General features: G+C 39.8%; 5 protein-coding genes across 5 annotated transcripts in view; 1 reads left to right on the forward strand and 4 right to left on the reverse strand.

The window, feature by feature from the left end:
• The window catches only part of cntnap2a (contactin associated protein 2a), a 351,965-nt gene extending 346,348 nt beyond the window's left edge, over window positions 1–5,617 (forward strand). Inside the window, exons 24-26 of the mRNA XM_056364796.1 lie at window positions 189–473; window positions 2,608–2,679; window positions 3,056–5,617. Of these exons, the coding sequence (XP_056220771.1) occupies window positions 189–473; window positions 2,608–2,679; window positions 3,056–3,255 (557 nt within the window). The 3' untranslated portion in view covers window positions 3,256–5,617. The remainder of the gene's footprint in view (window positions 1–188; window positions 474–2,607; window positions 2,680–3,055) is intronic.
• Window positions 5,618–6,933: 1,316 nt separating this feature from the next.
• LOC130161293 (lipocalin-like) lies at window positions 6,934–8,593 on the reverse strand. The gene is made up of 6 exons (XM_056364495.1): window positions 8,434–8,593; window positions 8,069–8,208; window positions 7,886–7,965; window positions 7,672–7,785; window positions 7,469–7,570; window positions 6,934–7,356 (listed from the first exon to the last, which is right to left on the reverse strand). The coding sequence occupies exons 1-6, from the start codon at window positions 8,527–8,529 to the stop codon at window positions 7,337–7,339; spliced, it is 552 nt and encodes a 183-aa protein (XP_056220470.1). The 5' UTR covers window positions 8,530–8,593; the 3' UTR covers window positions 6,934–7,336.
• Window positions 8,594–9,754: 1,161 nt separating this feature from the next.
• c8g (complement component 8, gamma polypeptide) lies at window positions 9,755–14,967 on the reverse strand. Its single transcript, XM_056365048.1, has 7 exons — window positions 14,668–14,967; window positions 13,371–13,516; window positions 12,727–12,797; window positions 12,538–12,645; window positions 11,750–11,854; window positions 11,398–11,433; window positions 9,755–10,006 (listed from the first exon to the last, which is right to left on the reverse strand). Exons 1-7 carry the CDS (start codon window positions 14,848–14,850, stop codon window positions 9,987–9,989), a joined length of 669 nt encoding a protein of 222 aa, XP_056221023.1. The 5' UTR covers window positions 14,851–14,967; the 3' UTR covers window positions 9,755–9,986.
• Window positions 14,968–15,184: 217 nt separating this feature from the next.
• On the reverse strand, window positions 15,185–18,221 carry msrb2 (methionine sulfoxide reductase B2). The gene is made up of 5 exons (XM_056365049.1): window positions 17,964–18,221; window positions 17,135–17,232; window positions 16,598–16,674; window positions 16,207–16,354; window positions 15,185–15,991 (listed from the first exon to the last, which is right to left on the reverse strand). Exons 1-5 carry the CDS (start codon window positions 18,076–18,078, stop codon window positions 15,860–15,862), a joined length of 570 nt encoding a protein of 189 aa, XP_056221024.1. The 5' UTR covers window positions 18,079–18,221; the 3' UTR covers window positions 15,185–15,859.
• Window positions 18,222–18,424: 203 nt separating this feature from the next.
• Window positions 18,425–27,746, reverse strand: armc3 (armadillo repeat containing 3). The gene is made up of 17 exons (XM_056365047.1): window positions 27,663–27,746; window positions 27,396–27,451; window positions 27,107–27,224; window positions 26,558–26,683; window positions 26,239–26,307; window positions 25,836–26,011; window positions 25,427–25,621; window positions 24,355–24,538; window positions 24,120–24,272; window positions 23,915–24,023; window positions 23,034–23,283; window positions 22,631–22,767; window positions 21,599–21,767; window positions 21,211–21,305; window positions 19,793–19,960; window positions 19,285–19,447; window positions 18,425–19,026 (listed from the first exon to the last, which is right to left on the reverse strand). Exons 2-17 carry the CDS (start codon window positions 27,441–27,443, stop codon window positions 18,820–18,822), a joined length of 2,367 nt encoding a protein of 788 aa, XP_056221022.1. The 5' UTR covers window positions 27,444–27,451; window positions 27,663–27,746; the 3' UTR covers window positions 18,425–18,819.
• Window positions 27,747–27,790: the final 44 nt, after the last annotated feature.

Genomic DNA, 27,790 nt, shown 5'->3' on the forward strand with positions numbered 1-27,790 from the left:
GTCCTGATGCTTTGGTCTGGTCTCTGTTTTTTTTCTTTCTCTGTCTCCCCACCCTCTGTCAATATCAACTGAGTTTATGCCAGTGGTTCCTCATAAGTCAACATCACGTGGGGTCTCATCAAACAAGATGTGTTCATGAAAATGACCCAGTGATTCCAGCTTCTGTCAAACCCTGTGTCTCTGTACAGAAACTGGACACGTAGACCAGGTCGTCATCGAGCGTTACAACACCCCAGGCTTCGTCGGGTGTTTGTCGCGGGTACAGTTCAACGGAGTCGCCCCCCTCAAGTCTGCTCTGAGAACAGCCACACAGGCTCAGGCCACACCGACAGCCGGTCAGCCGGACAGACAACCTGAAGGCGCATCGCCGGTGTCTTACCAAGGCAAACTGGTGGAGTCCAACTGCGGGGCGTCACCTCTCACCATCCCACCAATGTCTGCTGCAACAGATCCCTGGCATCTGGACAACACAGGTGAGAATTACCCTAAACATTACACTGATGTTACAAAGTCAAATTCAGAAGCACGAACAAGTATCACTCTTCACTTCTTTGTGGCAGAGAGAAGTTCATAACCGAAGCAAATTGAACAAACTGCAAACTGTCAACAACTCTACATAATATGGTGTTACCTTTTTACAATGTATTTGCATTGGCCATTCTAGCAGCATGGCTCCAGGGATTGCAATATCTATTGCAATGCAACTACTGGACATTCATGGTGTCCTGACTATGTATCCTAAACACTTATTCCCCTGACTTTTCCTGTAGCGTGACCATGAGATTAATATTTGAGTGAAATACTATTGGACAGATTACCATCAAATCAACCTTTGTAGTACTTTGCATTTTAGCGCCAATCAGCGCCATACCAACAAACTAAAACAGTGACCATGGTAAATGTTATACCTGTTAAGCGTGTCACTGAGCATGTTAGCATGCTATTGTTAGCATTTAAAGCACCATTGTGCCTGAATACAGACTCACTGCCTTGTTGTTCCACATATAACTCTACTTTAGAATTATGATCTGTGCCAGAGGCAGCGCTGGGACACAGCAGCGTCTAATATACTGAATGTAAAATATTAATTCATTCAGCGTTCTGCTGAGAAATCATCAGTCCTTTAATAATGAGCAGCTAACTAATAACTTCCTACAGTTACTACATACAGTTTACAATAGCAAATTCATTCTGTTTTGAATCAGCTCAAGTTGGCAAATTTAGGCACATACACATGCATATCATTACGCATATGTGCACATACACATGGAACACAACAAATATAGTAATTGATCCCTTACACAGTTATATGCTCTACCTCTGTTTCAGACGTATATGTTCACGAACACACGCGCACAAACCTCACTGCTCGTGTCTAATGTTACGTTCCACAGCAGTTCAGTATTCCAGGGTGTCATTATTCTGAATGCAGCCGTTTTCCTAAATGTTGAGCTCTCTAAGATCGATCCAGTCCATTGATCTGGAAACCAGGTCCAAACTCACAGTCAGCTCTCCACCATCCTTCCACAGAAAGGATCAATATTTATTCTGCTTTACATTTTCTATAGATATCAACCATAATAATTTTCTGTCTGACTCCTCATTGATTTTCAGTTCCCATCCTCCTAGCGTTTTTCCATTTTATGTTTTTACTTTACAAGCTTCAATCGTCTTTCTGCCGTTGTCTTTTATTGTTTCATATGTGATGATATCCAGACACATCCATGCAGACTATAGACAGACAATAATGAGTCTGATTGCTCTTCTGTGCTCTATAGCTTGCTATTTTCACTGCCTTTTCCTTTCTCAGCCTCCTCTTTTCCTTTACTTCTCTGGAGAAAGTATGCAGTCAGCAGCAGAAATAGCTGATAGGAATAAGATAGAGATCTCAGCAATATCATCTTTCTCTTTGTAGTTCTTCTCTTTATCTTTAACCACCTCCTCCATTCATCTCAAACCTTCATCTCTCTCTTCACTCATTCACCCTCCACTTATGTCTATTCAGGGAGAATCCGAGCACTTAGATAATTGCTGCTGACAGAGAACTATAGTGGACGGGCAGCGGCAGCAGCTGTCATTAACCTCTTAACCTGTCATGGATCTTTAATTTAATACTTAAAACACTGCTGCCATATGTTAAATAAACTGCACTAGTCATTCCCTAAAGCTAGCACTCATGTGTATATTTAGCTGAATGACTGATGTATGTATGTGGCAAAGCTGGGGGCAGTATAGGAGAAACCAAGCGATGTGTCTGTCCTCCTCCAGTGGTACATTACAGTGCGTTCTGGTCTTGTTTCAGTGTTGAATAGCACACTTTAACATTATAATTCAGCACATGTTTGGCATGAAATTATTCCTTGTGACTTTTTACATCTGAAAAACCACCAAGGGCTCTATTTTTAGGCCGGTACAAAACAGCACCATGACATGCTGGCATTTTTCTGACCTTGAAATGCATTTATCCGTCTGGTATTTTAATATGCGCAAATTGGTCTAGTGCAGATATTCTGGCAACATAAAACATCAAGAAACCCAAAACATCTTAAGCCTGTTTTATTTTTTTATGTTTTCTTCCCCTCTCTCTCTCTCTCTCTCTGTGTTCAGATGCTGAGTTCCCCTTTAATGAGGAGAGGGTGATTCCTGATGGAGTCAACAGGGACTCGGCCATCATCGGAGGTACACAATGTCGCATTTGTGAAAGTACTCTTTGTCAGATTTGTATATGAGGTGTCAAGAGGTAACTTTACATGCTTAAACATAACGTGAAGTTCAGCTTGTGGATCAGTACAGAGCACAGATTTGTGTTGTGTTGAAAAGTAGTGTTGGATGCACTGTTCATTGTTCACATTTGTTATCATATATGACACAAAAAATCGACAGATTCTCACATTTGAGGAACTGGAATCACAGAAAGTTTTGATTTCTGGAATCACCTCAGCTGTACACTGAAAATACTTTGCAACAAAGTTGGGAGCAATGTTTCCTCAGTAACACAGTGATTATAGATAATACCCACTTATTATCATGCACATGATGTTTTTCTCATCTGCAGGTATCATTGCAGTGGTGATCTTCACCATACTATGTACTCTGGTGTTCCTGATCCGCTACATGTTCCGCCACAAAGGCACCTACCACACCAACGAGGCCAAGGGCAGCGGGGAGTCTGCTGGAGAATCAGCAGACACGGCCATCATTGGCACCGATAACCCAGAAACCATCGACGAATCAAAGAAGGAGTGGTTCATCTAACAGCCAATGACGGGACTTTGAGAGAGGAAGTGACTCGTCAGACTACCAGTTGCCACAGAAATGGAGTGGGTTATACTCAAAGACCAATCACGGGAGAGATGGTGGAACGACCGTTCAACAGGACAATAATCTCCCAGAGAGGGCGGGAAAGTGGGGAAGACGTGTACAGGAATCTTTTTTGTTTGTTTGTTTGTTTTGTTTTTTTTTTTATATATCCAGAGTATTAGACAGAGAAGACGGACAGTTACTGAGTGGAGCACGACTATAAGAGACTGTACATGTATATACTAACTGGCTTGTCCTTCTTTGTATCGTGCTTGGGAGTTTTCGGGAGTCCTTTGAATACTGTATATGACAAATAATTATACTTACTGGGTCGTGTGATAGCACAGATTTATTTCCAGTCTCTGTTGCATTTTGATTTTATTTTTTAACAAAAATCTTATATCAAAAATGATCAAATCAACATGCCAAACCCCTTTTTTTTTTTATTTCATCAGGCTATGGTTGCACCAGTCAGTCAAAACTCATATCTCTCAAATGACATGCCACTATTAATGTGGTAATATAGAGTTGAATATGGATGCCAAAAGTCCCTTTGTAAATACAATATTGATTTTTCTTTTTCTCAAAAGATTTATTCAGAGTCCAGTACATAAACACTAATGAGAAATTTCATATCTATATTACAATTATATCATAAGTCTGTCCATTATAAATGTGTGAAATATAGAGTTTTATGTTTAAATCTTATGACATTCGATTGTATGGGACATTCCTTTCTGAGGAAGGGCAGAGAGGGGTTTCTCAGAGCATGATGGGAAATCATGACACTCCATGGTTGGTTTAGCTCAGCGCGGCAGCTCTCTTTTCATTTGGAATCGGTGAAACCGTGAGCCTTTACTCATTCAGACTTGAGAGGTCGGTATGCTTCTTTGCCAAACACTTGAGTCTTATTTCATTCACCAATCGACCCAGATTTTTGCATTAACTGTTTGACTTTGCGTTAAGGAATTTCTTTGTATGTCTTTACATCCTACACTGGCGCTGTGGGCTGTACGTGTACAGTGCGTGCATGCATCTGTGAGTATATGTGTAGGTCAGATGAACAGGATTTATTATATTGGACAAAATGACTGCCAGCAAAGACAGATTGAACAACATGCCTGACATTTAATGGGTTGTGTTGATGTACTTAACACCATGCATTTCATGGTCAAAGCAGCATAAAACAAAACAAAATTCATTGACAGTTAACATTTGTTCAAGATCTGGGATGAGGTTAACATGATAATTGGCTTAGTAGTCCATTGTGCCTTCAAGGTGTTGAGCCATTTCGCCTTGCCCTGGACTATTTAACACAGGCTTGCTACAAGAACTTGACTGCTGCTGCATGAATTCTCATTTAACAGTGTTCAGGTTCTTTTATGTGTCCGAATCTGAATGGCGCTGTCTTCCTGTGAATCTAAATCAAAGCTTGATTTTTGAATAGAGAATGTTTGGGCAAAGGATCCAGCAAAGTTCTCTTTAATTCCATAAAACTTCGACTTTGTCAAGCTGTGTAGGGTTTTTTGCAGCAGGAGCAGCTACACTGATGTACAGAAGAGCTGCACACTACACAATATACAAGAGGTTTACACCTACCTTCTGGAACACACATACACACAAACGTGCATGTTTGATAGAGCATGAGTCAAGGTTGTTCATTCAATTACAAGAGCAGCGTGTTCAGAATGAAGAGGCTTCTGCTTTGTGAGCAATAACTTGAGCTTCACTCTTAACAGTGCCACTGCTGTCCGATATGCATTCAGAAGATGTACATTATATAAATGTACATGTAAATGTAAATTATATTTTCTAACCATGTTGTTTTCCTGTCAGTTATGTTTACCTGTTTTCCTTACCATAGCATTTACCTTACAGTGGGTTACAGTTAAAACCAGCTGCCAACTTTGCTTTTTCATTGTGAATTTGCTTTTTGTATGTATGTTCGGTTAAATTGCTGCCATGGCGCCCTGTTACATGGATGATTTTATACTTTGCCATCGTCACCTCATGGTTGAGCACTAACTGTGCGTCACTCAGAGACAGCTGGTCAGCTCAGCCTGCCTTCTACTGCAGCCTCAAAGAAGACCTCCATCCATACATCACTCCACGAAGGCAAATGAGTGACACTACTTTCCTTTTTTAAGATAATTATACTATTCAGACTATACATAAACACGCACACGCGCCCTTGATATGTGGTTTGAACATAACAACGATGATAACGGATTATCGGCTCCAGAAACAAAATCATAACCCAGATGTTTTGCTTTCAGTTCTATTGAGTTCAATAAAGAGTGTTTGATCTTTAATATCAGCCTTTTTGTACGTGTCTCTTTCGTGTGAACACATATGTTGGCATGCACACATCTTCAGACAGAGAAAGCATTATGAAGCACATGTCACACACATGGCAGAGGATATTCGTGGGACATCTTGCAGCTAATACCATATAATCCTGATGATACTAAGGCAGTGAGTCTGACTCATAACCTACAGCTGCATGTCACCACTCCTTTTCATCCTTACTTAAGTGAAAATACCATGAAATCAAAAGATAATTAAGAAATAAATTCCTCAAATAATAGTCCAACATAAATCCAGAAGATTAAAAGAGGAAGAGTGAGAATAAGAAGGACACAGAGTCTGAGGGGATGAGTCATGACTACACAGATTTTCTAACTGGGTTACTTAAAAAGCAATTTAATGCCAGACCTTGCTCTATTTATCACATACAGCAAAATAAATGATAATGTTTGTTTTTTTATTCGATCTATCTATCTATAAAACTTTGTGAAGCTGCTATTTTCTGAGCAGTATTGATACATGTCTTTTTTGCTTTTTAAATTTTTTGGCTCAAGAACGTTTCAATGTGAGGGTTTGTCAGAGACAGGTCATAGGCTGCCCCCTTGTGGTCCGATGGAGTAGCTTCATTCAGAGGTGAAAAGGAAAAAAAAAAAAAAGCATTATATTTAACTCTGTTCAATAAAACTTAATTTATCCCTGTCAGTACAATTGTATGCAGCAGCTCACCACATAAGGCTCATAATATTCAGTTTTTGTTGGCATTGTCAGAAATATGTGAATTCAATAATCCTGGTTGTCCTCCAGCTGCTCAGCGGTCAGTGTGTGCGCTGTTTCCCTGCACTCCTTCCTTGGACAACTTGCTCAGCAAAATAAGGGGTAAGTATGAGCACTCAGCTGTTTGCTGACCTCTTTACATCACTTACATGTGACATTACATAACAGCTGTCAGGTCAAATATTTTTCTGGTTTGCACAATGTATTTGTACACATAGCTTACTATAGAGCTTCATTGTAATACATGATGAAACATTGTTTTCTTGTTTCCTTTGTAGAGCCAAGGTATTTTCAAATCACTGTCACATTGTCTTCATTATAGTAAATAGAGGGACCACAGTCCATCTGTAAAGGCTTATGATCTGGTACTTTTTGTATCGGGTTTGTCTAAAAACAAGAATTTGCATTGTACCTACCTATTAAATGTTGTCCTTGTTTTGCAAGCACAAATGTGCATATTATTTTAATCAAATCCTTTAAAAAGATTATGTTTATGCCTGTTAATCAACCACAGTATGTGAGGTCAAATACAAAAAAGGAATCACTCTCAACTGTGGAATATTGTCATTTATTGTCATTTTTATTGGCTTTGAGTTCATTTAAAAACACTTCAAAACAAATCAGCAGTTACAAAAGACACACATGTATAAAAAGTAAACTGGCATTTCACAATCACATCTATTCCCTCCCTCTGTCTCATGATCAGCCCTTTACTGTTCCTTTCTGATGCCACAGTTAATGCACAAGTTGCAGAGAGTGAGGTCTGAATTAGGATCAGGATTTGGTCTTTGGTACGCAGCAAGGACTGGACAGGAAGTAAAATGCTGTAGTGTCACTGTCTCAGGTGCAGTTTGTGATACTGCAGACGTCACAGTGACGGGGGGGGGGTGTGAGAGGAAAGCCTGGGACTGGATAGAGAGCAAGAGATGAAGGCAGGAGGGTGGCAGGGGACTCCTCAGACCTCGGGACATTCACCTGTAGCAACACACATGAGGAGGACAGTGAGCAAAGGTCTGAAGTATTTACACAGCCACAATACATTTATAAATAAAGTATCTATATCTTTTTTCTATATAAAGTGTCCTACCATTTTTGGGCAGGATAACAATGTTGTCGGGGAGGATGCCAGTCTCCAGGGCAAACTGTGTGAATTTCTGCTGCAGGTTAACACTGGCCTCTTGAGTGCGACCTGCAAACACAGTATTGGTTGTTTAAATCTTCAGCAAACCCTAAATTCAACACACAATGTTTTCCCAGAATCCTTCTGAGCTGTGAATGGTCCAGACTTACTGTAAAGCTTATTGAGGACCTCAGACTCTCCGTCCTTTGTCTTGATGGTGTGGACCAGAGCATATTCATCATACAGGACGTCAACAATGCGCATGTCGTTGTCATTGTTCCAAACTGATTAAAGCAGAAATGCACAGGTCAGGCAGTTGAAAGAATTGATTTATGTCTCTCTTGTGTGTGTGTGTACGTGTGTGTTTGTGGGTACTCTACTCACTCTGGCTGTGGAAGGTGAAGCGTCCAGGAGTATCAGTTTTCTTAGCAAGATGAGTCATTCTCCAGCAGGTACCATCAGCACTAAAATAATTGAGAATCAGATTAGTTTATTTCGATTTTTTTTCCACAACAGAATTACCAGGATGTTTTAATTTGAAAATCTGATCACACATTAATCACTTACTTCAGGTTGGCATAGGAGAGATCCAGGTCTCCTCCAGTAGTTGGAACTACTACAGCAGTGCCCACCTTCATATCTGCCTTGTGGTTCACAAACCACTGAGCGTTGGTAGCGAAGCCAACAATGTACCACTTGCCTGCCATCTAGAAGAAAGACGGAGTGGAAAAAGAATTTAAAAAAGAATCAAAGCATTGAGCTCAAGAGATTGGAAGAGCAGCACTTGGACTACACTAAGGAAGCATGTCCACCAACCACTGATCCAAATTTCCCTTCCTTTCTGACATAGCCTACATTATAGTAATAGAATCATTTTTGGACAATATAGGCAAATCACTGCGGTGTTGCAGTCGTGATACTCTTTCTCTTACCTTCTCCAAGTTGAAGTCTTTAACAGGCACGATATCAGCGCAGGCAGCCAGGACACACAACAAGGTGCCCAGCATTTTCAGCAGTGAGTTGCTCATGGCTTCTCCTTTGTGTTCTGAGCTTCTCCAGCAGTGAGTGAAGTATCAGTGGGATGTAAAGAGATAAAGGCAAGTGGAGGCTCTTTATATCCTGCAGAGTCCTGCTCCCCCCCTACTCACCCTTCTGTCTCCTCCTCCCCTGTCTTTTGCATTACAAAAAAGTCTTTGGCCCTCACCCAGTGGCTTGCAAATCACCACAGTTACACAACTGGCACGTGTAGATGGAAGAGGGGGAAGTGAGGGGGGAAGAAAAGGGAGATTGGGTGCATAATAGGGTTCTTTTAACACCCCTCCTCCTCCTTCTCTCTCCTCTATCACAAATGCTCATGCATGCCTGGACTATCAAAACAGCTATTTAGCAAGAGTGCAAATTATTTCACCATATGGCACATGAAAGCCCCTAAAAACACAGAGATCAGGTGCACTTTTGCTAAACTTTAGTGATAAAAAGCATCAAATCAGATGTGCTAGTCAATAAATTCCACTTGGTCTAAGATGTCGGCACATATTAGAATTGGCTGAATGTAATAAACCAATTGTAGTAAATGTTTATTGCATTGCTTGCAGCTCTGAGGCAGTGATATTTAAGAACCTCACAGTCACTGTTTCTCATAAAAAGCTCTGCCAGTGTTGCATAGAATGATTCAGTTGTTCTTGCAGGCATTCACTCAGATCACAGTGAGTTCATTTTCAGTGTTAATAGGTTCATAAAACGTTTGAAACATGAAGAATTAAAGGGAGATGTGTTTCACTTGTTTTTCTCAGTTTTATAACAACTAAATGAACGTATTTTGTGGTAATTAATCACTGAGTGATACAAAAAGTGCTGACTACCTTTACATAAATATATTGATAGACTTATCAATGCTTCCTTTGTTTGGAGGTGAGACAGGCACCGACTTGCAATCAGCTGGTTGTATAACAAACACACACACACACACACACACACAAACGCACACAAGGAGGTGCTGGGTGGAGCAAGGAGCAGCAGTGAGAAGCACATTTGGTAACCTGGTTTTGTAACCAAACTCTCTCAACCCCTTTTGGGATCCACATCTGGGCTTCATTAACTGCGCCACCCCCCCCCCCCCCCCCCCCGGCCGAGTCCCTACACAACCCAGAAGCATGCATGCAGACGCACACTGTGGATGTTAAATCTCAGAATAAAAGGATGGGATGGATTTCACATGATAATGATAACTACATGATAATGGCATCCCATAGATTCAGGTTCTTTGTTGATTTTTATTGAAGACACCTTTTTTTTTCATTTTGTTTTATTTATGTGAAACTGGTAACATTTGCAGTTGTGAGTTTCACAATCTGAATGCCTCAGCGCCGTCCTTGAACAACTTTTCCTGCTGATATTCACATTTTTAAACGATACAGTAGACAGATGTACTGTGGGTTTGAGAACTGCTGAACACTGGATCTGTCTGTTGCACAGCTCTGGCTCTTCAACATGTGGGGACACATTCTGTAAGACAAAGACTGACAGGTTTAATTGCGTAAAGGCTGTGCTGATGTTTTCTTCAGTCAGTGCAGATTGGATAAAATGTTGCTGACAAGGTTTTAAAAAGTGATTGTTATACAAGCTGAGGCCAACACATGCACAGCCTGCAGGAGAAAACGTGAAGTATTCAGGAAGGTCAGAGCGGCAGGTCATTGGAGCTGCTCTCTCTCTCTCTCTCTCTCTCTCTCTCTCTCCCTCTCCCTGCATTCAGCTTATTCAATCCTAGTTTCATTATATAAGTGCTGGTCATAAATACACATCTTCACACCAACACAATTTTCTTATTTATAATATGAATAATACATAAATCATTTATATATATAATATATAATATACAATACATCTTATATGTTAAAGCATTCTGAAATTTAAGAGATAGGTAAAAGTGTCCACCATTTAACTTTTGCAAAAACTACATCCAAGGATTCCATGAAATATTCACCCCAAACCTGGGTTATAAACTAGACTGGTGCTTTAACTTTCATTTTTAAAGCACTGTAGTTTAGCTGTGTATTAAATGTGCTGTTCGTACAGTTGAAATACTAAAATTGGAAGTTATTATCTAAACAAAGTCTGTGACTTGTTAATTGTATTCCTTTCGTAATCTTCTACTGTTCGTTCCTAACTCCAAAATATTAAAAAAAACTTTGTAGCGCCTGTTGACAGTAACATTCAAAAGCTAAAACATTGTAAAAAGCTTTTACAACATCAATAATAAAGCAGAACATTTTATAATCCAGTAGCCAACAGTTTGCCGATCACAATATATCTCATCAATTAGTTTACTTAATTCATACACAACTACTGTAGTGTAATCTCACTCATTGGCATTACTGCACGAACATGGCCATGACTTGGATAATTAGAACACAATGTAAATGTAATATAAAGGAACAGGGAAGGAGAATAAACATCCCTACATTCAGCCACCAACACACAGCAGCTGTAGAGGAGGAACGGTGATCTACATGTAATGCGCTGAACCCATGAGCTTCCTCACAATCCCACTGTACATGAGGAAATGCATGAAATATGTCTGGAGACCTACATAGCTTGAATACGTTTCTCAATGCACAGCAATGACCTGTGAAAATATTCAGTCTCCATTAAGCCTGTAAATAACACTAACCAACAAAACCCTGAAAGGGTTCAGTGCTTTTCTACAGAAACTAGAGTACCTTCCTCAGTATTAGGAAATGGCATTTTACACATGTCAGCATGTCATGGTGATTACATTTTTTTTTTTTTTAATTCTCAGTTTCATAGTTAAGAGTGTTTTCTTTCTCATAAATAATTTCTCCTTCTTATGTGAATGTTTTTCTTTCATATTTTGTTAAAATTCTTATTTAACTTACTGAGGACATGATCCTGGTCCACACTACCACAGTGACCTAGGAAAAAAAACAATTAACACACTGTTATTTAAAGGAATCTTTTGCATCAGTGACAGCCTGCTTGAGCATAGCTAAAGTGTTGTTTTATGTTTTTTATTGTTATGCAGTATTTTGTGATTTTTAAAAAAATTTAATTTGAAAAGTAGCAGAATAAATTCCAAACTACTTTTTTAAAATAAATATGCTGAGTACTGCTGACCTATTCAAGATGGACTGTGTTCTACGGCTTATAATGCTAGCTTACATGAAATATAGCCCTTATCAATATACTGTAGTTTATTGTATTTGGTTTTTCAGGTGGACGTGGACCTACTGTATGTGGGGAAAGGGAAGAGGTATGCCAGGCCCAACTCCTGTTTTTCAGCAAGCTGCTCAAACTTGGTCAACACTGGCTCTGACAGATTGTCTACAGACCTGGCTGTATAAAAAGCACAGAAGCAAACATTATGACATCACAAATGTATATTTTTAACACCCAGTGTAGTCTCAATTTATCCATAACCACCAGCTGGCTTTGAGATCTAAAATACTGAGGAAGGATATACACAAGTGTAGTCAGTGTAGACTTGCTGACACCTACGAACAACTCTATAACCCTACTGAGTTGGCCCCTTGATCCTTTCATCAAGGACAACACCCCTTCTTCCTTCTTACATAACCAACGCTTCATTGTCTTAACAACATCTTACCTGTGCATATGTTGATTCAGTCTAGGGGCCCCGCCTGCCCTATTCATGCATATGCTGATTCAGTCTAAGGGCCCTTCCTGCCCCCTGATAACTTGAACCTAGGTGCTACACTACAAGACCTCTTGATAAACATTACCTTTTGTTTCTAACCTCCTTTCCTGTCTGACCAAATGTCTGTAACCCCAGGTATATGTAAATACAATTGTCCATCCCTTTGTCTGCATCTGTATAACTGTCTCCCTGCCCTACACTCTGGGTCAGTCTACTGCCTCAGACCCGCTCTGTGTCAGTTGGCTCACCGTATCCAGGGATACCAATAAACTTACTTCACTACAGCAAACTTGAAACTAAGGACTTGAGTGAATTTTCTTCAACAATACCAAACAAAAATCACATGGCCTAGGGACCCCACCATAGAGCTTCATGGTCATCTTGCCCAACTTCTGATAGTACATGATTGCATATGAGTTGTAGTCGGTATCTGCAATCACTATGTCAGTGTTCAGATGTGGATGAGGTCCTGGTGGAAATAACAGACAGAATGGTGAGACAGAGTGAATTACTGTCATGCTAAATAAAGTCATAAAATAGAAAGACTGACCTTTAAGTGATAGTCGCCCTGTGGTTGGGGTGAGGTGGTAGACCTGTTGTATCTCCCAACACTGGTGATTACTGACAAGAAAACAGAACAGAACAGAACAGAACAGAACAGATCAGAACAGAACATACAATTTATATTTGGCTCACAGTTTTGTATATTCTGGTAGAGTGAACTTTGGTAATTTACTGTGTACAAGTTTCTGTTATCTAACGTTCTGTCTCTGTTTCAGGCCTCTGATTGAATAAATTTTCTAACGTTGCATGTGGGACAGAGCAAAAACAGAAACAAAAAAAAGTTTTCCCCTGCTTGTTCCAAAAATGATTCATAACCCACTCATCACAACAAAGATTTCACAGAATGCCCCACCAAAACAACATTTTTTTTGTCCATTTAATTTTTGATTCTTGCTGCAATAACCAGGTCAAGTTGACCTAAACGTTTTTAAAATGATGAGGGAAAGCTGATGGAATTAACTGTTCTGCCTCCTTCTTCCTGTTTTTGGATACACAAATAAAATCAAGCACATGTGGTTTGAGCATGAAGTCAGCAAGAAGTGAGTGGAGAGATATATGACTTATTTGCACCCTCTGCTGGTAAATTCCGGTACAAAAAAGTCACTAAATGCACAGTATGTGGGGACTTACAATCGCGTTTTAGTGCTGACGAACAGTGTTTTGTCACAGGCGAGGGGACATGTGATTTCAATGTGTGTTGGCTCTACTCTGGTTCCATGATTCATCAGGTACGAGCATTTGGTGGCAACGTTCAGCAGGTACCATACTCCTGTCATCTGTAACACATACAAGGATCAGGCAAAGTGGACGGAGACGGAGGACACAAAACATAAAAAAGATGTTTTCATATATGTTAAGCCTCAGACATAAACTTTGCATACAGAAAACGTGCTACCTCTCCCACTAAAGCAAGTTTTTTTTCTATCTTTTCACTTTATCATATTGTTCATGACCTTGTCCACCCTTTCTACACAGGATCTGCCTTATGTTACCAGGGTATCACCAGGAATATTAAGGGTAATACCTGAAACATTCTCCACTCTGTTAATGAAAAGAGGTCTGTTTCAAATGTCCTGCTGTATTATCTTTCATTCTGTTCAAATTCCATTTCACTGACAATCCCCCTTATTGCTTAAAACACCATGTTGATACAATTACACAAGCATGTCCACATTGCCCGCCCCCAGACCAATCCATGACCAAGCAGACTCATATGTTTGCATGTTTGAGGCACTGGAACAATATGTTAATCAGCCATTTTTAGCATGGGTACATGGACAGAATGTTTCAAGAGGTCATCCCCCTGAAATAACATTTCAATCTGAGCTTTTAATATATTTTCAAATTATTAATATGTTAACTAAGGACAAAAACCTGCTGGATAAGCCAGCGTATGGAAAGTGACACAAAATATCCTTGTTTCACAATGTTCACTTGCCTCTTGTTCTCCTCAAAGCAATAAATACCTCTTTTTGGCTCATATGTTGTGATAACATGCCATTGATTTTTTTGCAGTTCTGTTTATATGAGTGATTGTGCCATTATGGTGCAAACAAGTGAGAAACAAAAACAAACTGTCAGCATGCAAAGGTCAAGTATCGGCACAGTGAAGTCTTTACTGAGGTGTACTCAGGCTGCAGCTGCAGTCCACTGCCTGGAAACAGTCTTCCCCTAATTCACCGAACAGTTAAATGAGACCTTCTCTTTCCATCGCAGCTGTTTCATAAAACTTTTTCCAGCCTTGTCACAATTCATTTTGAATAGAAGTTTAAAGTGGTCACTTTATATCAAACACAACATGGACAACCTAGAGATAATTATTTAAAGCAGCAGTTAATATGCAGACATGTGAATAATAAAGCGATAATACACAGTCAAACACGCATACAGTAGTTAATATGCTTAGCCTTCCCCACCAGTTTCTTACCCGATTTATGTCTATTTGCTGTGGTGATGGGGCCACATCAATAGGGGTGATCTTTGGCTTCTTGTACACTGGTGGCTTGATTCGCTTCCTACTAACAGCCCCCCCTACAGCCTCACTGTGATCCCACAGACACACACACATCAATAGCATCATTGCCAAGATGCATCGCCACACTCCAGCCATCCTTACTCTGTCAGTAATACACTCAAGAATCAGGATTGTCGGCTTCCTGTATCCTTCTCCGGTTTTTCTGTCTCCCCGTCTCTGTCTGTTCTCTTCCCCTTCACTCAGACACAGAGGAATTGCACAGACAGACATATTGCAAAAGACAAACAATGCCAAACAGAGGATGGTCAGTAATGTTAAATATTAACTTGGTTTACTGGCAGAGACAAGGCTGCAGTGTTGCAGTGTTGCAGTGTGTGCATCTGAACTACAGAGGGCAGCATTAAACTCTCATTTAGAACTGGCTTATAAATCTTAAAAACTGTGCAGAACAGTAAAGCAAAACCGTGGATTCAGAGAACAAACAAAATGTGCATTTATTGACAAATTATCAGTCGATTCTGTGCAATTACTGAAACAGACAAGGCATTTGGATTTGTACATGTGGCACCAGACTGAAAAACTCAAGAGGCAGCAATGTTATACTTTCCCGTGTTTTACAATCTCTACAGAAAGAGTAGTCTTAATTCAGGGCCAGTGTATTCAGACATGAAGACAACATAATAATGCTGTTAAAGACAGTTCTTTTTGGGGTTAGCCACTATGTCCCAAACTAAAGTTTCATGTTGCCCATTTTTATAGATCATTCAGTTCAAGAAAAAAATCAGGAAACAATAAAATAAACAAACAAAAAAAAAACAATACAGTGATTAGGGTAGGAAGTATGTTTTTCATTAGGTAATTGAGGTGACATTTTGTGTGAATCATGTAATACAGAATATGATCAGCAGATTTGTAGTCTTCTCTCCAGTGCATATAACCAAGTTCTTCTGAATAAGAGTTTATTTCAGTTTAATAAACCCCAGGATGTCCACTTACACCAAAATTCAAACATTAAAACACACAAAGCTTCTCACTTCCAGACCTGTATTGGTCAAAACCATGACCTTCATTTTGCCTCCTACAAAGGACTGGGAAACATACAGTAAGTGTTTTTTCAGTGGTTTAGGCAAGTCTATATAGTTCATCAGTTTTCCTCCGGCTTCTCAGGTTTGTTGTTTTCTCTAGGTTTAAATGTGAGGGCCACACTGTTGATGCAGAACCGCTGACCTGTTGGGTCTGGTCCGTCATCAAACACATGTCCCAGATGGGAATCACACTGCAAAACACACACCAAAAATGGAACGATCAAACAAAAATACAATGTATTTCAAGAGAATTTTGAATGAAATCCTGAATGCAAAATATGAATGAAATGCACATTTTTAATTCTGATCTACAGCGCTCTATAAAAAACTGCAGTATGCTATATTACCTATAGCAGCTATGATAAGCAAACTGAACTTTGGCTTCATAGCTCAGAACACAACTCACGTTTTTACAAAGGACCTCTGTCCCAGCACTACCCAGGCTGTTGTCAGGGCGACGAATGACGGAGGCGTGACTTTCATCCCGCTCCCATGTCCCATGAGCTTCTTTGAATGCCGGCCAGCCTGTCCCTGAGTCATACTTAGCCTCTGAACTGTCAACAAGGAGAGCAACATTTTCTCAATGAGCATTTATTAACAACTAACACAAAAGAGGATGGAATGAGTCTCCATTAAACATTGTTGTGGTAGAAATTGAAGTATTTTCTGTAGAAGATTTTAGTCTGACAATATTAACAAATATGCCCTATACAGGAATAAAATAAGTGTGTAAAAAATAAGTGTGTGTGAATGTGTGTATGAAATATTACTTTGACCCTTCAAGAGTAATCTGTTACCTGAAGAGTGGAGCCTCACAGCAGACACAGTGATACATCCCCACTTCATAATGGTTAAGGTAGATCCCACTAAAGGGCTGCGAGCACCCACAAACACACACACACACACACACACACACACACACACCAAAACAGTGTTAGGAGCAGAGACACACGAGTAACAGAGTATCATCATATTAGCAACACAGTGACTTGACCTTATTCTTATTACATGTAAAATCACTATGTGTTTCAAGTCCTGCTGTTTATCAAGCAGCTTCTTAATTCATAATATACCAAAGGTTTGTAGCTGGGCTGGTTAATCTTGTCTCAGGTCAACAATAAAGTGCTGATCAAAGTCCACCTGGAACTGTGCTGATTATGAGACAATATCTATGTCAGTCTGTTCGACTGAGATAGTGTTGGTTTGACAAAAATCCCTGTGTTGATGATCATGTTTGCATTTCCATTTATTAATTCAGAACACAATGTTGCATTGGCATTATTATTAAACATTATTTTCACAACTTATTGTATTTTTTCACATATGAAACTTACCACCTCAGTCCCTTTCTCTCTGGTGACTACATACTGTTCTGGGGTGAGTTTCTTTTGCCAGTCTGTGGTCTCATCATAGCGGGTGAGAGACTGCAGGCCTGCAGAAAGCAGAAGTTGCAATGAATTAGTCACATAATGGTTTGCAGCATGTGCATCTGAAGATACTATACTGGAAATAATTACATCCATTGGTCCATCAGTATGTAACATATAAAGCAAAAATCACATTGAGTGTGGCAACTGCCCATCAATGACACATTCAAACAATCTCCACACAACATTAACACCACAGACCATGAGGACTTTGGAGCTAAATTGAGAAAATGTTTTTTTTATCACGTGACTTGAAACAAACTGCTTGAAGTGAGAAGGCCACCAGAGAAGAAGGTAACGTATTCTTTAACGAAACAGTCATAACAATTTCACATTTCACAACCCGAACTTCTAAAGTATATAACATTCAACCAATCGAGCATTTATTCTTAAACCCTGCTAATATTATAGATATTACAAAAATATCAATATCAAAATGTTATAAATTTTTCAACTAAACGATCAGTGAACAGTAAAGTCACGATTAAGCATAAGGTGTGAGAAAAACAGACACCATTGCTAACAGTCCTGTTTGTACAAACAGGAACCTGTTGCCGCCTGTTTCTTATCACAGCTTGACCAAACTGCCTCAACAGACTGAAATGTCCTAATATCCAACATGAGAAAACTACAGCATGGTGCACCTGCAGGGATTAGCAGCTACAAGTTTGGATATTGTATATCCAAGAAAAAAAAAAAAAAAGTGCCAAATAAGGAAACAAAGGACCCCCAGTACCTTGAGATGTGGAAACAGGACGGATGAACAACGGGATCCTCCTCGGTGACACCACGGCTCTGGCTGTCGCATGGTGAGAAACAACAACGAGGAGACGAGAGACGAATCGAGACATGTTTGCTGCTGTGTGTAGTCTGGATGATCGCGTTTGTCAGTGTGTTCTAAATCAAGAGCAGGATTCAGTGGGAGACAAGTGCACTCGCTGCGTCGGGATTGTTTACGCCGCGGCGAGTTCTCGCCGGTCTTCCCTCGGCTGATCCAGGCTGTTAGCCTGGTGACCCGGTCAAAAATCACACTTCAAGCTATATAGGTCAAAGTGGATTAGGTTTGTTGGTTTTTTATTGCTAGGCAGCGCGCAAAGAGCATCATAATGTTAACGCGTGAGCTTAGTTAGGGCAAAATAAACCAGGCTGACGGTAAATATTAAGATTTCTTTTCCAACAAAACTACCCAAAAAAAAAAAAAAAGACCACATAAGATGATTTTTTTTTTGGTGCTGTGTAATGTTAACACGCAATATGTCTCATGGTTAATAAATGATCCAATAACTGACAAAAATAGATTTTCTGACCTCAGCTGAGGCAGAAACAGAAGGTAAAGACCACTTGCTGACCAACTGTAACTTACTTGAGTTGGACTCTGTTGAGACTTTGTTTGACCTGTTGTTACAACACTGATAACACTTTTTTTTTTCTTTTTGGCTTGTGTATGCACCAAAATAATCAAGTCAGGATTTGAATAATTCTATTGTATGGTTTAAAGGTCTACTGACAAATATATAGGGTACAATACAAATCAAATGTCTTGTCACAGCATAATTCTGTATAGTATTGTATTTCTACACAGCAGTGTTGGTCTATATAGTCTGGTACTTCACAGCAGCAGGAGTATTGGTTGCCAATAGGCTTCCAGGCTGGTGCATAAGGTCTACTATGAAGCGGGCGGGCTGTGAATAGCGGCCATTGCCGGAAGGATTCCCACTGAAGACGAGTACTTCGTTCCAAGCCCGGTCGTACTCGCCCCTGACAAGTGTGCTGCTCATTCCAATGCAATCAGCCAGACACTGAAAAGTTAGAGAGAAGAGACAGGTCGGGGTATGATTATTTGGAAACAAGAGAAACTGGGATGGAAAAGAAAACAGGGAAACTAATACTATGTGGAGGATAAAAGGGAGTTTAAAAGAGATGTCATAAGATGATGGTGAAATGTAAGGCCTGGAAAGTAAGGGAAGATAGGATAAAAAAGATTAAAATGAAGAAGTAAAAGACTGGCACAGTGAGAAAAAGCTGATCGTGCTGTGTGGAATGTAGTTTGGTGTTACCTTGAAGAGAAGTGCCCTATGACGGTAGATTCCCCTGCGGATCAATCCCATGGGAATCACATTAGACTGAAGCTGAAACTTGAGTTGGCTGAGGTGCAGCACCCATGAGAATTTGTGCAACTTTTCCCTCTCCACTGCTCCACCCATGGCTTCACTCACCAGCCTGACAACCAAATCCATGTACACAAAACCATGTTACGATGCAGAAACCCTCAACATTTGTGAAGTGTTTGTTTTGTATCCTGAGATTTCACAATGTGTATATTATCTATTGTGTTATCAACCATGTATCTGGATCTGCACGATGCTGTTTCATGCCACTGTCATTTTTAGTGTGGTGTTTGTGTGCAAAAACACTTTCAAGGGTGTGTTGATTAGGTTTGTTTTCATGATTCTGGAGATCCAGATAACAATGACTGCCAATCAATTAATATCACATGATTTTTCTTCTCAATTCCTCGTGACATCTCTTGATGTTGGTTATATCCTGCCTGCATTCATTTATCACCTGGCCAAGGCAGCATACTTCTCTTGTTCATCATTCATTCGGAGGATGGATTTTTTGGCCTCTATAACTAGAACCTGCAATGAGACATCATCCATCATCTTCCATGGTTTCTGTGTAGGAGACCCAGGCTGGCTCTCATCTTTCTGTCTGTCACCGTCTTTGTTCTGCCTGTAGACAGACACAGTACATTTAAAAAGAAATTTGAGTCAGTGTCTTAAAAATATGATACACAACATACAATACATATATTGTGTATCAATATGTTTGTGTGTATATATATATACACATACATATATATACTGTATATATTTCTAGATGGAAGAAAATGTAAGGGTGATGACTAAAGGCTGATGACTAAAACGATTAGAATTTTCTGATTGCAAAACTTCTGGAGCTGGTTCATCTTCATGTCTTACCAGTTTACTACATTCTTAGATCCTTAGAATATCTTGCAGACAAATGGGAGCAAAAGCTAAGAGGCACCATGTTTGCTCAGGAGACAAAGGCAGAAAAAAAAAAGATTTAATTCTAGTATGAGGGATTTTGCTTTGAAATTTTTAACTTGTCTCATACCAAGCCATGGATGATCCCATGGATGGATTACATAACACCCTGCTTAGGAATGCCTGAGATGTTGCATGTGTATGCTGCATGAGGGGGGGGGGGGGGGGGGGGGGGGGGGGGCGGGGGGCGGGAAATGAGGTGGACCTGAGGTACCATAAGGGGGTACTGTTTTCTTTGGCAACGTTAATTCATCTGAATGCTGAAAGCGTTAGTGTGTGTGTGCATGTACAGCCTTTAACACATATAATGTGTTTTTGTTTGTGTGTCTCAGTCCACATGGTATTATGTAAAAGCATCTTGAGTTGCATCTTCATGGTCGTGCATGCATGTGCACTTGTGTATGTTTGTGGTTCTGTAAGTTCAGAAGCCCATTTATCTAAACACAAAGGCTCTTTTATTCTACGTGTGTTACCATCTTTAAAAAAAAAATGGGATCATTTACCCTGTGAGGCCACGCTAATGGGGTACAATGAAGGCAACAGGGGAGAGGGAGAAAAAAGAGAGGAGAAGGGAAGAAAAGTGAAGCACTATATTGGAGCAGACAAGGGGAGGGTGATTTAACAGCCACAATAAATTGTATCAACAAACTATATGGTGTGGCTGATAGTGCAGGAGCGTAATGGTCCACTGCTATTTGTATGGTTGCTCCGGTTAATTTCCCGCTCTATGTTTAGTGTAAGGGGTTGAGTTAGTTGTAATAGTTTTGGGATTACTTAAAAACAGCTTTCTGAAATGTGAAACGAAAGCACTAAGGGATATGTGGAAAGCCATGATGAGAAATGCACTTTATATTTTATGTATGTAATTTTAGGACAAATTTTTTTAATCCATGTGTTGTGATATTGGACTCGTACTCTTCTGTTGTGTTGACAACAATGATGGGCCGGTGCTGGTTAACTGGCTGCCTGGACAGCTCCTCTAGAGTCAGAATCCTCTGACCTGCAGGAACCTAACACAGAGAGAGAGAGAGAGAGAGAGAGAGAAAGAAAGACCATGTTATCACGTGAAATAATGAGCCTCATATGTTAACCATCAAAATGCTTACATTTCATCTGTTGTTTGTGAAAGATAGAGGGAACAGAGAAAACTAATTTCCTGTTACTGTGATCACATAGCTGAAACCTTGAAAAGCAAGTTTAGGTTCCAAAATGAAATCTGGAGTTTTAACACCTGTTTATTCAAATTTAATCTACATTCCTTGAATTGACTTCTGTAGCACATAAATTGCAATAGTGCACTCACCTTCCCGGCATCGTAGAAACCATCACTAATAATGTCAGTGGAAGCCAAATGACCTGTCAGGCTGTATTTCACAGGCAAGTTGCAGTTAATCAGGCTGATCATGGCCATCTTGCTGAAACTGCTACTACGATTCACTGACTGGTTGATTTCCTGAAGCATTTCTAGGGCTCTGGCACACATAAACACAGCAAGCACACCAGCACATACAGATACTCAGATATTTATGATATATATAAAAATGCACATATAAGCAAATATAAACACATGAACAAAATGACCCATACTTAACCACATGGCCATGTATTATGCTGTTCTATACTGCCATCTACTGGCTATTCAAGAGATGAATGCTCCAACATTACACTTCTACTGTGCTTTTTCATTGCTGAATTGTAGTCAGGGGTGGACAGTAACCAAGTTCGTTTACTTATGCTTGCTGCATTTCTGAACAGCACAGTTTGAACTTGGCAGTGGCCTAACAATGGCTACACTAGATAAACTTTGGGCAGAAGATTCTTCACCAGAGCACCCAAGGCCTTATCTTACATTTGAAGTTTTAGGCATAAGAAAGATTTCTTTTTAAATGTTTTCTGTTATTACAACAACCAAACGTCATCATTGCCTAAAAAAAAAAAGAAATATGAAAACCACAATGGCTGTCCTGTTGTTGATTCAATTGGGTTTATATGTCAATTTCCACAGGCTTTGTAGCATATTCTACAAGATTTTTATTCTGCAGGTTTTACAGTAACTTAGTGCATACAGTAGGCTGTATCAATTCAACATTGTAAATGCACTGTGGAACAATACAATGTTGACATAAGAAATTTACTTTTGGATACTTAAGTATGTTTAAAATCAAGTACTCCAGTACTACTCAAGTAAGAATGGGACGGAACAACTTTTACTTGCATTGGAGTAATATTTGACCAGGAGTATCTATACTTTGACTCAGGTAATGGAGCTGTGTACTTAGTCCACATCTGATTGTAGTAGCTTACATTACTCAACAATGGACCTCCAGTGTCTTACCCAAATTTGCACATCTCCGCAGTGGTGGGTACATCACTGGCACAGAGAGTAATGGCCAAGCATGCATTTTGCAATATCTCCTTGTGATTGGATCGCAGCAAATTGACCAGTGGTTGAAGGCCTCCAGCACTCTGAAGCTATGTGGGACATTGAATTTTAGTTACTCAGGGAAAGCATATTAAATATTGCAGGACAATTCATAGTAAACTATTATTTACTATTTTTTATAATGAACATTTGTTTGTTTTATAGATGTTTGTTGTGTGATAAGAATAAGAACAGTATTAGTAAATTTAACTGATATTTCCTTTATCTCCAAATTTCATTATTATACTTTTGTAATTCGCAATCATGATAACAAGGCAGCATTCTGAGCAGTCATGAGACACATCCAAACACCAACCTCTGCCCTAGCTTCTGTGTCACACGCTAGCACTGCCAAACACTGTGTGGTGTGGATCAACAGCTGTGTATCTGTGGACTTTAAGGGCTCAACCAGAGCTTGTATGGCTCCATGTGACAAGATGCTGCAGCGGATATCTTCCTGTCCTGCCATGTGGCCAAGTGTGGCAGCAGCATTGGCTACCGTCCTGGAACAGCTTCCATAGAGCTGCTGGACAAGGATCTGATGGCCTCCTGCCTCATACACTGCACTGGAAAAAACCATAGAAATGGATGGAAGATTTACTGCAAACCCACAGATTTGACTATAAATGCAGTCTGGATACATGCACATGGGGGACATGTGTATCAGAAAGATACTGTAAGTAGTGTATAGAAGAAAACTAACAGCAGGAACAGTGATAGTGACAGAATGCTGCATGGAAGGTAGAAGTAACTGAGAACTGAAGGAAACAGTAATATTGAAATATGAAGTCAGTGCAGTGAGAGATGATGGGTGCAAGGAGGATTTGTCTGGAGAATAAAAATGTGGAAGAGAGAAGGGGAGAGCAAAGAGATATTCAGTGAGAGAGAACTATGAGGAGACAGATGAAGCATTAAATCATTGAAATAGTGAAATAGTGGAGAGGATGGCATACTGCTTCCTTCAAAGCCTCATTTTTAGAGCTTGCAAACTTATTTTTAACACATTTGGCAAAAAAGCTATAATGTTAAAATTTTGTAACATGTATCTTCTGATGCACCTTAAAGTTTTCTAGTTCTTTTTTGGTTAACTTACTGTGGCAATGGCATTGACATTATCTAATAGGACAAAAAATACCTGCCTCATTCCAAGAGGATAGTGGTGTGTATATAAATGCGCTCAAGTTGTCTGTCACTCACAATGCGTTGAGGTGGTTGCTATGTGTGAGGTTAGAGAGGGCCTGAGTTGCTGCCTCTCTCAGCTTCAGGTTCTCACTGCTCAGCCCCTGTACCACTGCAGGGATACCACCTGAAACACACAGAAATCAAACTCATTCACACTTCACAGCGTGAAGCGTGTAGTCAGCGTGTTGATAATATGGTGCTTATGTGAATGTCTATGTACCCTGGTCTCTGATACGGTGTTGACTGGCTAGGTGGAAACTCATGGCAGCCACAGCCTGGCAGGTAGATGTTTTCACGCCGGTGTCTGCCTCAGACAGAAGTTCCACCAGAACCTTCTCCACATTAAGCTCATGGAGCAGTATGCGATTTTCAGCTAAACATACAAACGTGTTATTATGACTTTCAAATCTATTGTTAAAAAGTTAAAAGAAATGTATCATCTCCCTCTAGCTTACAGATCTGAGCAACCCCGGCGATGCATTTAACAGCACTGGACTGGATTTCAGGCATGTTGGGGTTGACTAAAAAATCCATCAGCCTTGTCAGTCTTCCATCCTTGTGGATCAGCTGTACACACTCACTGTCACTCAAACAGTTAGCCAATACACGTAAGGCCTCAGCATGAAGGTCACCGCAGTCCTGTAAGATTTAAAAATATAGGGATAAAAAAGGTATTGTTGAGGAAACGTGCTAATTCAAAGGGAACTATTTACAGCTAATTGTGCAAATATAAAATGCATACATAGGCAAGACAAGGCATGGCAGTTTATTTACACTAAGCCACAACATTAAAACAGGTGACTGGTTTTAATGTTGTCTGATCGGTGTATCTCTTCTGTGGCCTGTTGAAAGAGTTCATTCTGAACCATTAGTAATGTGATTTAGAACATATTTTGTAGTTTCAGTAACAATATTAAAACCAGTTACTAGTTTTAATGCTGTGGCTGACCAGTGCATATAGCGCATTTCAAACACTGAGGTAATTCAAAGTACTTTACAAAGACATTGAATAGCTTTAGAATGACATTCAAAGACAACACACAATAAAAACCAGAATAAAATCAATTAAGGTAGAATAAAATAAGATTAAAACAGATAATATGAAATTAAATACATAAAATGAAATAAGAAATGGACAAAAACAATAATGGATCAGAAGTACAGTTGTAGTGCAGCAATAACTTGTAAGCTACCCCCCAGTGCAGCAATCAAAATAAAAATGCAGAAGAGAAACCAAAGGTATAGGAGAACACCGTTCTCACGAGTGTTTGATCTAGATTTGAAAGTGGCTAGAGTTGGGTGCATTTGAGATCATCAGGAAGTTGATTCTATCTGTGTGCAGCATAGTAGTTAAAATTGCAGTTGTTTAGGCAGTTATTATTAATTATTACACCGCATATTTTTTTCTTCTCATTCTTATTAAAAGTAAGGGTCGGGACTAAGATATACGTGTTCCCACAAAAGCTTGTTTTGTCTCACTCTCACACACACACACACACACACACACACACACACACACACACCTACTGTGTTATTAAGGATATCCATGAGCTTGTCAAATCCCTGGTCCTCCATGAAGGTACTGCGTGAATCTTTATCAGTTGTAACATTCTGCAGCGTCTCTAAAGCCAAATGCTGGATGACAGGGAAGTCAGACTTCAACAGTTCCAGAAGTGGAGGGATCCCGCCCAACTCATGAACAGCCAGGCGACATTGGTAGTCCTTCACACATACAATACAACAGAGGAGACAAGAGGATAACAAGGATTTTGAAACAATTTGAAGTTCACCAATTCCAACACTATATCTTATAAAACAATGATGTATTTAATGGCTTTTGTGGTACTGATAAATATAACTTCTACTTGTCTATAATGAAAAGTCCTATAACCATATTAGCCCTGTAACCTTCCTCTAAATGATGACTTTGAGTAACCTGAACTAGGTTGAAGATGATCTCTAGCGAGTTCTTCTGAACATCTGGGTCTGGACTGGATAGAAGCTGAATTAGAGATGGCAAGCCCTTGTTGTCAAAGATCTGGACCTTACAGACAAAATCCAGTGACAGAGGGGCCAGGCACAGGGTTGCATACTCATGGACGACTGTATCTTCTTGAATAGAAAAGAAAATATGTGTAAAAAAAACAAACAAAACAGAAACATAAAGGATTGAACACATAGAAATATACATGTATAAGTAGGCATGTGCTGTATAATGATTGTATGTAACAAATATTTTTAAAGTGCCTGAGAAAACAACATGACATCTTTGGTTTTCTTTGTTTTATTGTTGCTAGTGTTCAATAAATAAAACTAATCTTACAATCAAAATTACTCACCTTCAAGTGACAGTTTATGTATAATTGATGGAATGACATTCATTTTTTTCAGAGCCTTCTTTACATCACCTTTCAATGAAAACAAGAGACAAAGTTAACCCGTCAGATATTCAGTGAGCCAACTCATCAGCCAGTCACTCAGTCTGTTAAGCCAACAAAACTATCAATTCTGAAACCAGTCAATAAATCATTCAGCAGAGTCAACTGCCTGTCAGGAAATCGTCATGTCAGTTAGCCACTAGTTATATAAGTTCCATTGTAAGCCATCAAATTCCTCAGTAGGCAAGTCCCCATTGATGACACGTGTTGTCTGACACACCGTTGATGGCCATGATGCCCAGGGCCATGAAGGCATTGCGTCTGACCAGCTTGTTGTTGTGAGTGATGAGCTGACAGAGAGGTTCCAATGCCCCAAGTTCCAGCAGAGAAACCTTGTTCTCATCTCCTAGCAACAGGGGGAGACAGTGAACAGGAAACTTCAGTATGGTGCCAGACAGAGCTTGAGTGGATTTATCATCAGTGAAGATGTGAGCAAGCTATACTAGAATATGGCAGAAGTAGGCCTTAAACTAAAATGGGACAGTATTCAAGATGGTAATACACATTATAAAAGGGCTTTTTTATTACAAAGAACATGTTAATAGTTTTAAACATGTCAGCTGCTCTTGATATACAAAAGCATACAAATGTCTTCATGAGGGTAGAATGAAAATATATTAGATGATGGTGTAGAATTTACAATTAATGTCAGGAAATAAGATCAGACAAGTGGTCAGCCACAAGCAAAAAATTGTGCTTTTCAGCTGGAGGTTGCCCATGAATAAAAAAAAATGTATATGGGGGGTTAGCAGTGGGTAGCCAACTGTACCTTTCTCTGCAAATATGTGGAGTGCTTCACAGGCTTTGATTAGGATGTCCTCCTCTGGTGAGCTCAGCAGCAGGACTACTGTTGCTGGAGTTTTGCCCTCAAATGGTAGTGCCTCAAACTGTGTGGAGTGAGAGAGAGATGTAAATGCTTTATAATCCTGTCCCTGAGATGCACGGTATGTTTCCAGGGCGTCTGTTTAAGTGAACACAAAATTGCGTACCATTCAGAATCATATTAGCTAAGCTTGATCAAAGGGTAAAGAGGACAAGGCTTTCATCATATGTCTCACCGTTTCCTTGGATGGAGTTTCGTTCTCCTTCTTCACTTTCTTTCCCATCCTGCGGCCTTAGAGAGAAACTGAATTTTAACTAAACGTGCCTAGTGTTTAGTGATTATAGGTAAATATAAATACATGCAGACTTAGCAACTGAAACTACAAAGCTAACCAAACGTCTTAGCCAGCTACTCAGCTTGGCAAATGACTTCACAAATGACTCTTAACAACACAAACAAGCACGCTTGCGGTTCGATATCTCAAACAGTCATTACAACTTACCCAAATTTTTCCGAACTAAGGGACAAGCTCAAAGATTTATAAATGCTAGCCGACCAGAAGAACCACACAGTAGGTTTAGTGTTTTGGAAACGGAAGGTGACACTGCGTTGCTAGGCAACGGGTGCCAC

Source organism: Seriola aureovittata, chromosome 20, assembly GCF_021018895.1.
Source record: "Seriola aureovittata isolate HTS-2021-v1 ecotype China chromosome 20, ASM2101889v1, whole genome shotgun sequence".
Lineage (NCBI taxonomy): Eukaryota > Metazoa > Chordata > Actinopteri > Carangiformes > Carangidae > Seriola > Seriola aureovittata.